Genomic DNA, 15,633 nt, shown 5'->3' with positions numbered 1-15,633 from the left:
TTTTTATCGAGGATGTAAGGCATGTGTACGTGTAGGAAGAGAGGAAAGTGATTGGTTCTCAGTGAATGTAGGTTTGCAGCAGGGGTGTGTGATGTCTCCATGGTTGTTTAATTTGTTTATGGATGGGGTTGTTACGGAGGTGAATGCAAGAGTTTTGGAAAGAGGGGTAAGTATGAAGTCTGTTGGGGATGAGAGAGCCTGGGAAGTGAGTCAGTTGTTGTTCGCTGATGATACAGCGCTGGTGGCTGATTCATGTGAGAAACTGCAGAAGCTGGTGACTGAGTTTGGTAAAGTGTGTGAAAGAAGAAGGTTAAGAGTAAATGTGAATAAGAGCAAGGTTTTTAGGTACAGTAGGGTTGAGGGTCAAGTCAATTGGGAGGTAAGTTTGAATGGAGAAAAACTGGAGGAAGTAAAGTGTTTTAGATATCTGGGATTGGATCTGGCAGCAGATAGAACCATGGAAGCGGAAGTGGATCATAGGGTGGGGGAGGGGGCGAAAATCCTGGGAGCCTTGAAGAATGTGTGGAAGTCGAGAACATTAGGTGAATGGAAGAGTTTTGGAAAGAGGGGCAAGTATGAAGTCTGTTGGGGATGAGAGAGCTTGGGAAGTGAGTCAGTTGTTGTTCGCTGATGATACAGAGCTGGTGGCTGATTCATGTGAGAAACTGCAGAAGCTGGTGACTGAGTTTGGTAAAGTGTGTGAAAGAAGAAGGTTAAGAGTAAATGTGAATAAGAGCAAGGTTATTAGGTACAGTAGGGTTGAGGGTCAAGTCAATTGGGAGGTAAGTTTGAATGGAGAAAAACTGGAGGAAGTAAAGTGTTTTAGATATCTGGGAGTGGATCTGGCAGCAGATGGAACCATGGAAGCGGAAGTGGATCATAGGGTGGGGGAGGGGGCGAAAATCCTGGGAGCCTTGAAGAATATGTGGAAGTCGAGAACATTATCTCGGAAAGCAAAAATGGGTATGTTTGAAGGAATAGTGGTTCCAACAATGTTGTGTAGTTGCGAGGCGTGGGCTATGGATAGAGTTGTGCACAGGAGGATGGATGTGCTGGAAATGAGATGTTTGAGGACAATGATGTGTGGTGTGAAGTGGTTTGATCGAGTAAGTAACATAAGGGTAAGAGAGATGTGTGGAAATAAAAAGAGCGTGGTTGAGAGGGCAGAAGAGGGTGTTTTGAAATGGTTTGGGCACATGGAGAGAATAAGTGAGGAAAGATTGACCAAGAGGATATATGTGTCGGAGGTGGAGGGAACGTGGAGAAGTGGGAGACCAAATTGGAGGTGGAAAGATGGAGTGAAAAAGATTTTGTGTGATCGGGGCCTGAACATGCAGGAGGGTGAAAGGAGGGCAAGGAATAGAGTGAATTGGATCGATGTGGTATACCAGGGTTGACGTGCTGTCAGTGGATTAAATCAGGGCATGTGAAGCGTCTGGGGTAAACCGTGGAAAGCTGTGTAGGTATGTATATTTGCATGTGTGGACGTATGTATATACATGTGTATGGGGGTGGGTTGGGCCATTTCTTTTGTCTGTTTCCTTGCTCTACCTCGCAAACGCGGGAGACAGCGGCAAAAAAAAAAAAAGAAAAATGTTTTGGAAGGAGGTAAATAATGTGAGTAAGACAAGAGAACTAATGGGAACATCGGTGAAGGGTGCAAGTGGGGAGGTAATAACAGTTAGTGATGAAGTAAGAAGATGGAGTGAGTATTTTGAAGGTATGTTGAATGTGTTTGATGATAGAGTGGCAGATTTAGGGTATTTTGGTCGGGTGGTGCGTGAAGTGAGAGGATCAGGGAGCATGGTTTGGTAAAGAGAGAAGAGGTAGTGAAATCTTTGAGGAAGATGAAATCCGGCAAGGCGGTGGGTTTAGATGGTATTGCAGTGGAATTTATTAGAAATGGGTGATTGTGTTGTTGATTGGTTGGTAAGGAAAATCAATGTATGTTTGGACCATGGAGAAGTGCCTGAGGATTGATGAAATGCATGCATGGTGCCACTGTACAAAGGCAAAGGGGATAAAGGTAAGTGTTCAAATTACAGAGGCATAAGTTTGTTCCTGGGAAATTATATGGGAGGGTATTGATTGAGAGGGTGAAAGCATGTACAGAGCACCAGATTGGTGAAGAGCAGTTTGGTTTCAGAAGTGGTAGAGGATTTGAAGAATGTCTACGAGAAATACTTAGAAAAACAGATAGATTTGAATGTAGTATGTATGTAGAAAAACAGATGGATTTGTATGTAGCATTTATGGATCTGGAGACGACATATGATAGGAGTGATAGAGATGCTTTGTGGGAGGTTTTAAGAGTATATGGTGTTGGAGGTAAGTTGTCAGAAGCAGTGAAAAGTTTTTGTCAAGGATATGAGGCATGTGCACGATTAGGAAAAGAGGAGAATGACTGGTTCCCAGTGAATGTTAGTTTGTGGCAGGGGTGTGTGATATCCCCTTGGTTAGTAAATTTGTTTATGGATGGAGAGAGGGGCAGGTATGCAGTCTGTTGGGGATGAGAGGCTATTGGAAGTGAGTCATTTGTCGTTCACCAGTGATACAGCTCTAGTGGCTGATTGGTATAAGAAACTGCAGAAGTTGGTGAGTGAGTCTGAAAAAGTGTGTGAAAGGAGAAAGTTGAGAGTGAGTGTAAATAAGAGCAAGGTTATTAGATTCAGTAGGTTTGAGGGACAAGTTAATTGGAGAAAGTGAAGTGTTTTAGATAATTGGGAGTGGACTTATCAGTGGGTGGAACCGTGGAAGTAGAAGTGAGTCACAGGGTGGGGAAGGAGGTGAAGGTTCTGGGAGCGATGAAGAATGTGTGGAAGGATAGAATGTTATTTCGTATAGCAGAAATGGGTATGTTTGAAGGAATGGTAGTTCCAACAATGTTTTATGGTTGCGAGGCATGGACTATAGATAGGGTTGTACAGAGGAGGGTGGATGTGTTGAAAATGAAATGTTTGAGGACAATATGTGGTGTGAGGTAGATTGATTTAGTGTGTAATGAAAGGGTAAGAGAGATGTGTGGAAATAGAAAGAGGGTAGTTGATAGAGCAGAAGAGGGTGTTGAAATGGTTTGGACACAAGGAGAAAATGAGTGAGGAAAGATTGACAAAGAGGATATATGTGTCAGGAATGGAGGGAACAAGGAGAAGCAGGAGACCAAATTGGAGGTGGGAGGATGGAGTGAAAAAGATTTTGAGCGATTGGGGCCTGAACATACAGGAGGGTGAGAGGTGTGCAAAGAATAGAGTGAATTCGAACAATGCAGTATACCAGGGTCAACCTGCTGTCATTGGACTGAACCAGGGCATGTGAAGCGTTAGGAGTAAAACATGGAAAGGTCTGTGGCGCCTGGATGTGGATGGAGAGCTGTGGTTTCGGTGCATTACACATGACAGCTAGAGACTGAGTGTGAATGAATGTGGCCTTTTTTGCCTGTTTTCCTGGCACTACCTTGCTGAAGCAGGGGGTAGCAATTGTTGTTTCCTGTGGGCCAAGGTAGCAAAAGGAATGAATGAAGGCAAACAAGAATGAATATGTACTTGTATATGTATGTGTATGTTTGTATATGTGTATGTATATTTTGATATGTATGAATTTGTATATGTGTGTATATTTGCATATGTATATGTGCGTGTGTGGACATGTATGTATATGAGTGTGTATGGGGGTGGGTTGGGCCATTCTTTTGTCTGTTTCCTTGCGCTACCTCACTAACGTGGGAGACAGCGACAAAGTGTGATAAATATATGATATAGATATTTGCTTTTATGTATATATACAAGTATATGAGTGGATGGGCCATTCTTCGTCTGTTTCCTGGCGCTACCTTGCTGATGTGGGAAGCAGCGATAATGATAATAGAAATAATGATAATTTACAGATCTGAAGAAGGCATATGTCAGGGTTAATAGAGATGCTTTATGGATGATTTTATGAATATGTAGAGGTGGCAAGTTACCAGAAGCAGAAGAAAAAAAAATGTCTAAAGAGAGTAAAGTGTATATGCAAGGAGGAAAGAGGATGGTAAGTGGTTTTATGTGAAGATGGTTCTGTTGCAAGGGTGTGTAATGGCACCGTGGCTGCTTAATCTGTTCATGGATAGGGTGATGAGGTAGGTGAATTTGAGGGTCTTGAAGAGTGGGGCAGGTTGTCCATCTGTTAGGGATGATGAGGCTTGGGAAATGAGTCAGTTGCTGTTAGCTGATGACATGGCTTTGGTGGCATACTCGAATGAGAAACAGCACAAACTTATTTTTAAGACTGGAGGAGTGCATGAAAGGAGAAAGTTGACAATTGTTGCAAATAAAAGCAAGGTTTTGATATAAGCTGGAGAGAGAGACAGGTTGGTTAGAGTGTGAATTTGAATGGGAAGAACCTTGAGGTAGTGGAGTGTTTTAGATACCTGGGAGTGGACATGGCAGCATTAAAGTTAAAGTAAGCAATAGAGTGGGTGAGGGGGCCTAGGGCCTGGTTACACTGAGGAGTATGTGTAGAGGATACTGCATGTGATAGCAAAAAATGGATGCATTTGATGGTATATAGTAGTCCTGATGGCGTTGTTCGGATGCAAGCTGGTGTTGGTAATGTGAGAAAGTAGTTATAGAAAGGCAACTGTTTGGGTGTGAAAAAGCCGGTAATAAGGTGTGATGAGGTTCATTACATTCTTTTCTTGAACTGTAGTCAATACTTTTATCATATTATTGCCTATTTTGATGTGCACAAGAGGTCCATAATGTCGGAAAACAGGCCTACAATTGTTGGTAATGTGAGCAAGCATTTATGGAAATGCCCCCACTTTGTTGCCAAGAGTTAATAAAATAAAGCATAAGAGAAAGCTTGGCAAACATTTTAGTGAAAAACCCAGTGCTTTCTGCAGTTTCGTGAGGCAGCATCAGATTTAGGGTGGCTGACTTAAAGAAAATGCTGCAACATTTATAACTGGTGACCAAGAATCAGCTCAAATACTCCATGACTTTTTGTTTTCAGTGTTTGTTGAAGAGAATGATAGACCATTACCCAGACTATCTTCATTTTGGGCCCAGAAGCTTTAAATCTGGGTCCTTTAATATCCAGACATAATCCACACAATTGCTTCCTCTTTGATATGTCCCCCACCTTTTGCATGGCCCTTCACTACCCTGAACTCCACCTCTTCATGACCCTCCCCTTGCCAACCCCAACCCCTTGCCCTGCCATCCCATGCCCTGGCCCTCAACCACTGCATTGCTTTCCACCTTCCACTCCCCTGCCTCCACTACCTGCATGGCCTTCTTCCCTCCCCTTCATGAACCTCCTTTTTCCAGACTCCTAACCCCCACATGGCCTTAAATTGTACTGTACTGAATGTATATATCTTGAAATATTGTTCACATGTGTGATAAGTAGGTTGAGAAATCTACCCTAGGAATGTAATCCCTCCTAATCTCATTAAATCCTGTGGTGATGTGATTCACTATCTGGTAACTCCACTAATTAATGTTATCCAGGTATGTATCCCCATAATGACTTATTTTTGGAAAAGTGCAGCTAGAGAGCATCATTTCTTATACCCAGTTAAATCTCAGAGGGAATATGTAGTCATCATTAACTATCAAAGGGAACACATATTGGTTCTCCAAGAATTCAAAACCTCTCACCACTTTGCCCCTCCTGAGAAGCATCTCCTTGGATGAGATCAACAAAGATGCTCATGGTATTCCTCTAACACATTCCTTGGTTGATTGCTTAGTCTAGATGTAGGTAATCTACCTTCTGTGGTAATGTGTTACCTCCTTTAAAGTAGACAGACTATGCAGCACAAGATGAATCATAAAATATCTGCTTTTTGCCATTCTTTTTCCTTTTTTTGAAAGTTTTCTTCAAACTCTCCTCCTTCATATTGTTATGCTCTCACAGGCTAGCAGAATGAAATGTCTGCCGAGAGAAACGTAAGTTTTAAAGTATGGAAAGCTGTTATTAATCCAGATTGTTGTTTCATGCTGTACCTTTCCCACTTTCTTTGACCTTTCTATAATCCAGTGATGATCACTGTTTGGTTGACATCTGTGTTCCAGTAATTATGAAATGGGAAATTGCTGATCAGTTGGTTGGCAGACACAGGCCAAGCTGGCAGCCCACTAGCACAAAATAGGTGGATTACAAGGTGTGAAAGGCTTTACCACCTCAGAAGGCTCTGGATTAGAGGTTTCTAACCATGGGAATCCTGGAAATTCTTGCAAAGGCTCACAGATCACCACCCCAGACAGAAGCAGTTGTTCATTCATTGAAACTTTTTTGTCCACATCCCTTAAGTAATATTTGACATTGTTTCTGTTTAAGTTGAAAAAGATTGTCTGTATTACTGTTGTTCTTACATTAAACCTTTATTTCTTTTTGCCAGCACCATGCATCGTGATTTAAGTATATCATCCTGCGTTAACAGTGAGGAGATTGTTATTCCCAATAGAATACCAAGGTCACCCACAGACATCTTGAAGGTAAAGATGGTTGTTATTAACATATATGAGATATATGAATGGATATATCAATGTAATTTTAAGGTCAGTTTGTAATAAGGTCAGTTTTCTTTGAAAGGAGATCAAAGGAATTAAGAAGCACATGTATAACGAGTTGAAAACCTGAGAAATGCAGTAAATTGATATAGAATTTGCTATAATGTTTTTTTGTAGGTAAATACGCCTAGAAATTGTAAGAATAGGGCTCTTGACAATAATCAGACCACCATTGTGCTAGATATTTGAATTTTTGCATTTGTACATTTCACTGTCATATTATGTGGACTAATATTTCATTAAGGTAGTAAATGTAAGAAGGTTATTTACCTTTCCTTAGCCTACATGAAAGAAAGTAATCACATTATGCTTAGCAGTCTATTGGCCTAGTCAGGTCATTAATGTTCTCATTAAGGGGTTTTTACTTAAACCATGGCTTATGGGCCCCATGGTACGCTTACCTGATCATCATCAATAACTATCAAATGATAACCATTTTTTTTTTTTTTTTTTTTTTTACCCCTACAATAGGTAGCACAGAGCATGGTTACTGGGTAGACAACTCATGATATGTAGGCTGTAGAAAGATGGAGGCTTGGATAGGAATTATGTTAGCCATTATATAGTGGGCAACACCAGCAGTGATGGTGTTGGTCACCATGAGGAGTCTGGTGATGCCTGATAGTGACAGCAGTTGGAGTCAGTGCTCCTTCTCACCCATGTGTTGGAACAGAAGGGTCTTGTTGGGGAGTTTGACAATGGAACAGTATAGGTTAGGGAATAAGGGAGAGAAGCTGGCTGCCCATGATGTTTGTGTAAAGGAAACACTGGCCAAAGTAAGGTATGCTATGGGCAGCTGTGAGTAAGGATGGGGTGATGGGAGTGTATTAGGTGAGAACAAGGGGAACAGAAATGGAGGGAAGATGGTGAGACAGAGGCAGGGGAGATGAGAAGGGGATAGTGAGTGACAGGAGGGTAGGACAGGGTGTTTAGTGTGAGATGGGAATGATTTACAGCAGTTGACATTGCAGTATATTGGGTGTTAATTAGCTAGAGGAATGGTCATTATGTCTAGATCTCTCAGAAAATGAGCTAGACAATTGTAGATTGGTCACAGGGCTTGGTATAGCTGCAACTACAGCCAGGTAGGCTGTGGAACAGAATTGAGGTGCAGATGGTGCCAGGATGTTGGGCAAGGAATAGCATTATTGTCAGTCTGGTATCCTTTCAGAGTGGGCTAGGGACAGGAGAGAGCACAGCTAGTGTTAGGTATGATTGCTGTCCTGAGGAACCTCGAAAATTGGACCAGACATTATGGAAGTGTTGGCAAAGTCCAGGCAGTCATGAGGGATACTGAATGGGGGAAGTATCAGGATATAGTATAGATATAGAAAAGCAGTTGAAGGGGAACTGCGACATTTTCATGAGAGGGGTCAAATGTAACAGGTTGAAAGTTTTTGTGGTAGGGTGGACTTGTGTGTGAGTGTAGCCCTTGCCTTGCCATCCCCCTATCAGACAGTTTCCCAGGAGCATTGCAGACAGGAACTTGAACACTCCCATCATCAGGTCCTATTCCCTTAACCCAAGGAGTGGAGAGGACATATTTTTGTAATAATCCTGGGTCTCAATTGGGGAGAGTCTTACCTGTGTGATGACCAATCCTGTGGGCAGCACCAAGGACATACTCAGGGCGTGCTTGACCCAGCAGGTGCAGTATGGTGCTGTGTGAAGCATGAGTACAGATCAAAATGACCTGGAGGACAGGGGTCCATTGCTTGGTCTTGGACTCACACATACCCAGCTAAGGACATGTTTTACCAGTTGATGCTCCCTTAACCCATTAAAGGCGGGTGACTTTATTTTTTCTATACATCCTTGTAAGGTGGCATGTTTTAGGAATAAAGTATCAGGGAATAAGCCAATACATACATGAATAGATTAGATTGAATAAAAAACGATGGTAAGAGGTGTTATTTATGTGACAGTTCACCATAGCTGACTGTGGAAAGAGGATGGATTAGTGCAGGAGGACCCAGGGTGGGCAGCTTATCAGATGTACCTGGGACGAGGCCAGGAGGCTCTGTAATCACTTTTGTTTTACTCTAGAATTATCATTTATGCATACATTTACAACTGTTATGTACATCAATTCACATGTCAGAAATGCACATCACCCAATTTCACCATACAGTTACAACACAGAAAGACCCAACATTACGTAACATTGGCCGCCTACTACTGTACAAATGTTAGATAACAGCTAATGTTAGCACCGACCATGGATTGGTGAGCAAGGGTAGCTGTTTACAGGAATGGGTGAATAGAGGTCATAATAGTAGATGACTGATGACACACCACCAAAAGCCAAAGAATAATTACAATGCAGAATAGTCCAATGTTACGTAATGTTGCCCAGCTTTTGCCATACAGTCATTAGGTAATGTCATCCACCTTTAATGGGTTAAGTGAAATTTAGCATCAGAGACCTGAGGCAAAGCTGCCTGTCATTATTATGCTGTGTGGCAGAAATTAAGGTAGATAGCTTGTTCTGACATTTCAATTGGTTAAGTGTGTTTCCCATAATTCTCCCTCTTCTTGTTGGCTTTGTGTTGTATGAGTTACCCTTTGAGTAATTATGGATAATATCGATGTCACTAAGCCACTCAGAGGCTATCCCCAACTCTTGATACATGGTTTAGCACATTTACCCATGCATGATAACTGACTATTTTGGCAGTATTGCAACTATTTATTTGTTAAGATATTCTATTGAATTTTTACAAGTATACATTTCACTGACATATTATTTGGACTGATGTCACTTTATTTAGGTATTGAATATAAGAAGGTTATTGGCCCTTCCTTAGTCTACAGGAAAGTGAGTAGTTACTGTATGCTTTGGTCATTGATATTCTCCTAAAGGGGTTTTACCTAAACCATGGCTTATGGGTCCCAGTTGTAATCTGACTTGATCGTCGTCATCAACTACAGGTACACCAGTGAATATCCGGCAACTGATGGTTCGGCACCTCCTTCTGAACAAAATTACGTGAGGGAACTTGAAATTACCACAGCCACCAGACTAGTTTACTGAGTGGGCCACACATGGTGTTGTGTGTAGGGCGTGCTTATTTACATTCTTTACACTGCACTTGTTGGTGGTAATACCACAATCCTCTGAGATTTTTAGCTTATTTTGCTCAAATTTAATCCCAACTATAGCGTCTAAGACATGTGAGAGTGTCAGTTGTGGTGTCAAACATAAACACCAGTCCATATCGATCCAAGATAAAGTAGAACTGTTGAAAAAAATGGACCATGGTGTTTCGGTACATAAGCTGTGTGACATTTATGTTATTGGTTCATCAACTGTTTATGATATAAAGAAGCAAAGGGAGAAAATATTTGAAATTCTGTGCAGAGGATGATTCCAAGAAGCAAATGACGATTAGAAAAATTATGAAAGATGGTAAGAGCATCCAAGTGATGGAGTGGACTTGTCAGGTAGCATGATAATGGACCAGGCCAAGTTGTTCCATAAAGAACTTGAATTACAACATGAGTGTGACTATAGTGAAGGATGATTTCAAAGATTCAAGAAGCGTCATGGAATTTTCATGATTAAACTGTGCAGAGAAAAGTGGTCTGCAAACACGAAGGAGTTGTCAAGTATGTGGGCGAATTTGCAAAACTCGTAGCTGACTAGCACCTCAGTCCTGAGCAGGTGTATAATACAGATGAATACTTTAGACACATGGGAGATGTATAATTAGTGGTTTAGAAGTGTATTGATGGATTGTTATTGCATGACCACGGTTGGTCCAGCAAAATGGTTAATCTAGCAAGGTTTTGGAACCAAGAGTGCCGAAAGATCAGTGGTATACCTGTATCAGGTAACAACTAGCTTTTCTCTTTTTGTTCTATCCTTACATACATATTCCTTAGTGGTTCCTGGAGCTTCATGGCTTCATGCCTTAAGTAACTTACATATAGGGGATAGGAAAGAAAGAATACTTCCCACGCATTCCTCATGTGTCGTAGAAGGCAACTAAAGGGGATGGCAGCTGGGGACTGGAAACCCTCCCCTCCTTGTATTTTAACTTTCTAAAAGGGGAAACAGAAGAAGGAGTCACGCGGGGAGTGCTCATCCTCCTCGAAGGCTCAGATTGGGGTGTCTAAATGTGTGTGGATGTAACCAAGATGAGAAAAAAGGAGAGATAGGTAGTATGTTTGAGGGAAGAAACCTGGATGTCTTGGCTCTTGAGTGAAACGAAGCTCAAGAGTGGTTTGGGAATGTCTTGGGAGTAAAGTAAGGGGTTAGTGAGACGACAAGAGCAAGGGAAGGAGTAGCACTACTCCTGAAACAGGAGTGGTGGGAGTATGTGATAGAGTGTAATGAAGTAAACTCTAGATTGATACGGGTAAAACTGAGAGTGGATGGAGAGAGATGGGTGATTATTGGTGCATATGCACCTGGGCATGAGAAGAAAGATCATGAGAGGCAAGTGTTTTGGGAGCAGCTGAGTGAGTGTGTTAGTAGTTTTGATGCATGAGACCGGGTTATAGTGATGGGTGATTTGAATGCAAAAGTGAGTAATGTGGCAGTTGAGAGAATAATTGGTGTACATGAGGTGTTCAGTGTTGTAAATGGAAATGTTGAAGAGCTTGTAGATTTATGTGCTGAAAAAGACTGGTGATTGGGAGTACCTGGTTTGAAAAGAGAGATATACGTAAATATACTTATGTAAGTAGGAGAAATGGCCGGAGAGCGTTATTGGATTACGTGTTAATTGATAGGCGTGTGAAAGAGAAACTTTTGGATGTTAATGTGCTGAGAGGTGCAACTGGAGAGATGTCTGATCATTATCTTGTGGAGGCGAAGGTGAAGATTTGTAGAGGTTTTCAGAAAAGAAGAGAGAATGTTGGGGTGAAGAGAGTGGTGAGAGTGAGTGAGGTAGGGAAGGAGACTTGTGTGAGGAAGTACCAGGAGAGACTGAGTACAGAATGGAAAAAAGTGAGAACAAAGGAGGTAAGGGGAGTGGGGGAGGAATGGGATGTATTTAGGGAAGCAGTGATGGCTTGCGCAAAAGATGCTTGTGGCATGAGAAATGTGAGAGGTGGGCAGATTAGAAAGGGTAGTGAGCGGTAGGATGAAGAAGTAAGATTATTAGTGAAAGAGAAGAGAGAGGTATTTGGCCAATTTTTGCAGGGAAATAATGCAAATAAGTGGGAGATGTATAAAAGAAAGAGGCAGGAGGTCAAGAGAAAGGTGCAAGAGGTGCAAAAGAGGGCAAATGAGAGTTAGGGTGAGAGAGTATCATAAAAGGGAGAATAAAAAGACGTTTTGGAAGGAGTTAGATAAAGTGCATAAGACAAGGGAACAAATGGGAACTTCAGTGAAGGGGGCTCATGGGGAGTTGATAACAAGTAGTGGTGATGTGAGAAGGAGATGGAGTGAGTATTTTGAAGGTTTGTTGAATGTGTTTGATGATAGAGTGGCAGATATAGGGTGTTTTGGTCGAGGTGGTGTGCAAAGTAAGAGGGTTAGGGAGAATAATTTGATAGGTAGTGCTAGGAAAAGACAACAAAGGCTACATTCGTTCACACTCAGTCTCTAGCTGTCATGTATAATGCACCGAAAACCACAGCTCCTTTTCCACATCCAGGCCCCACAGAACTTTCCATGGTTTACCCCAGACGCTTCACATGCCCTGGTTCAATCCATTGACAGCACTTCGACCCCCGGTATACCACATCGTTCCAATTCACTCTATTACTTGCAAGCCTTTCACCCTCCTGCATGTTATGGCTCCGATCACTCTTCGTCTTTTTCACTCCAGCTTTCCACCTCCAATTTGGTCTCCCACTTCTCCTCATTCCTGCCACCTGTGACACATATATCCTCTTTGTCAGTCTTTCCTCACTATTTCTCTCCATGTGACCAAACCATTTCAAAACACCCTCTTGTGCTCTCTCAACCACACTCTTTTTATTACCACACATCTCTCTTACCCTATTATTACTTACTCAATCAAACCACCTCGCACCACATATTGTCCTCAAACATCTCATTTCCAGCACATCCACCCTCCTCCGCACAACTCTATCTATAGCCCACGCCTCGCAACCATATAACATTGTTGGAACCACCATTCCTTCAACCATACCCATTTTTGCTTTCTGAGATAATGTTCTCGACTTCTACACATTCTTCAACGATCCCAAAACTTTCGCCTCCTCCCCCATCCTATGATTCACTTCTGCTTCCATGGTTCCATCCGCTGCCAAATCCACTCCCAGATATCTAAAACACTTCACTTCCTTCAGTTTTTTTCCATTCAAACGTACCTCCCAATTGACTGTCCTTCAACCCTACTCTACCTAATAACCTTGTTCTTATTCACATTTACTCTCAGCTTTCTTCTTTCACACACTTTACCAAACTCAGTCACCAGCCTTTGCAGTTTCTCACATGAATCAGCCACCAGTGCTGTATCATCAGCAAACAACAACTGACTAACTTCACAAGCTCTCTCATCCACAACAGACTGCATACTTGCCCCTCTTTCCAAAACTCTTGCATTCACCTCCCTAACAGCCCCATTCATAAACAAATTAAACAACCATGGAGACATCACACACCCCTGCCGCAAACCAACATTCACTGAGAACCAATCACTTTCCTCTCTTCCTACATGTAAACATGCCTTACATCCTCGATAAAAACTTTTCACTGCTTCTAACAACTTGCCTCCTACACCATATATTCTTAATACCTTCCACAGAGCATCTCTATCAACTTTATCATATGCCTTCTCCAGATCCATAAATGCTACATACAAATCCATTTGCTTTTCTAGGTATTTCTCACATACATTCTTCAAAGCAAACACCTGATCCACACATCCTCTACCACTTCTGAAACTACACTGCTCTTCCCCAATCTGATGCTTTGTACATGCCTTCACCCTCTCAATCAATGCCCTCCCATATAATTTCACAAGAATATTCCACATTCTTATACCTCTCTAATTTGAGCACTCACTTTTATCCCCTTTGCCTTTGTACAATGGCACTATGCATGCATTCTGCCAATCCTCAGGCACCTCACCATGAATCATACATACATTAAATAACCTTACCAACCAATCAACAATACAGTCACCCTCTTTTTTTTAATAAATTCCACTGCAATACCATCCAAACCTGCTGCCTTGCCGGCTTTCATCTTCTGCAAAGCTTTTGAAACCTCTTCTCTGTTTACCAAATCATTTTCCCTACCCCTCTCACTTTGCACGCCACCTCGACCAAAACACCCTATATCTGCCGCTCTATCATCTAACATATTCAACAAACCTTCAAACTACTCACTCCATCTCTTTCTCACATCACCACTACTTGTTATCACCTCCCTATTAGCCCCCTTCACTAATGTTCCCATTTGTTCCCTTGTCTTACACACTTTATTTACCTCCTTCCAAAACATCTTTTTGTTCTCCCTAAAATTTAATAATACTCTTTCACCCCAACTCTCATTTGCCCTCTGTTTCACCTCTTGCACCTTTCTCTTGACCTCCTGCCTCTTTCTTTTATACATCTCCCATGTTAACAAGGTAGGTCCAACCCACTCACATACACATGTATATACATTCATGTCCACACTCGCACATATAGTACCTATACATCTCAACATATACATATATATACACACACACAGACATATACATATATACACATGCACATAATTCATACTGTCTGCCCTTATTCATTCCCGTCGCCACCCCGCCACACATGAAATGACAACCCCCTCCCCCCGCATGTGTGTGGGGTAGCGCTGGGAAAAGACAACAAAGGCCACATTTGTTCACACTCAGTCTCTAGCTGTCATATATAATGCACTGAAACCATAGCTCCCTTTCCACATCCAGGCCCCATAAAACTTTCCATGGTTTACCCCAGGCGCTTCACATGTTCTGGTTCAATCCATTGAGAGCATGTCGACCCCGGTATACCATATCGTTCCAATTCACTTAATTCCTTGCATGCCTTTCACCCTCCTACATGTTCAGGCCCCAATCACTCAGAATCTTTTTCACTCTATCTTTCCAACTCCAATTTGGTCTCCCACTTCTTGTTCCCTCCACCTCTGACATATATATCCTCTTGGTCAATCTTTCCTCACTCATTCTCTCCATGTAACCAAACCATTTCAAGACACTCTCTTCTGCTCTCTCGACAACACTCTTTTTATTATCACACATCTGTCTTCCCCTATTATTACTTACTCGATCAAACCACCTGACACCACATATTGTCCTCAAACATCTCATTTCCAGCACATCCACCCTTCTCCGCACAACTCTATCTATAGCCCACGCCTCTCAACCATATAACATTGTTGGAATCAATATTCCTTCAAATATACCCATTCTTGCTTTCCAAGATAACGTTCTTGACTTCCACACATTTTCAATGCTCCCAGAACTTTCGCCCCCTCCCCGACCTATGATTCACTTCCTTTTCCATGGTTCCATCCGCTGCCAACTCCACTCCCAGATATCTAAAACACTTCACTTCCTCCAGTTTTTCTCCATTCAAATTTACCTTCCAATTGACTTGTCCCTCAACCCTACTGTACCTAATAACCTTGTTTTTATTCACATTTACTCTCAGCTTTCTTCTTTCACACACTTTACCAAACTCAGTCACCAGCTTCTGCAGTTTCTCACCCGAATCAGCCACCAGTGCTGTATCATCAGCAAACAACAACTGACTCACTTCCCAAACTCTCTCATCCACAACAGACTGCATACTTGCCCCTCTTTCCAAAACTTTTGCATTCACCTCCCTAACAACCCCGTCCATAAACAAATTAAACAGCCATGGAGGCATCCCAAACCCCTGCCGCAAACCAACATTCACTGAGAACCAATCACTTTCCTCTCTTCCTACTCGTACACATGCCTTACATCCTCGATAAAAACTTTTCACTGCTTCTAACAACTTGCCTCCCACACCACATATTCTTAATACCTTCCACAGAGCATCTCTGTCAACTCTATCATATGCCTTCTCGAGATCCGTAAATGATACATACAAATCCATTTGCTTTTCTAAGTATTTCTCACATACATTCTTC

At 42.0% G+C, this 15,633-nt stretch overlaps 1 protein-coding gene across 1 annotated transcript in view; it reads left to right on the top strand.

The window, feature by feature from the left end:
• The window catches only part of LOC139754195 (small ribosomal subunit protein mS39), a 303,614-nt gene that overhangs the window by 41,248 nt on the left and 246,733 nt on the right, over positions 1-15,633 (top strand). The window contains exon 2 of the mRNA XM_071671407.1: positions 6,383-6,479. Coding sequence (XP_071527508.1) covers positions 6,383-6,479 — 97 coding nt within the window. The remainder of the gene's footprint in view (positions 1-6,382; positions 6,480-15,633) is intronic.

Source organism: Panulirus ornatus, chromosome 16 (assembly GCF_036320965.1).
Source record: "Panulirus ornatus isolate Po-2019 chromosome 16, ASM3632096v1, whole genome shotgun sequence".
NCBI lineage: Eukaryota > Metazoa > Arthropoda > Malacostraca > Decapoda > Palinuridae > Panulirus > Panulirus ornatus.
Note: the sequence above shows the minus strand (reverse complement) of the source record. Positions and strands in the feature narration are given on the sequence as shown.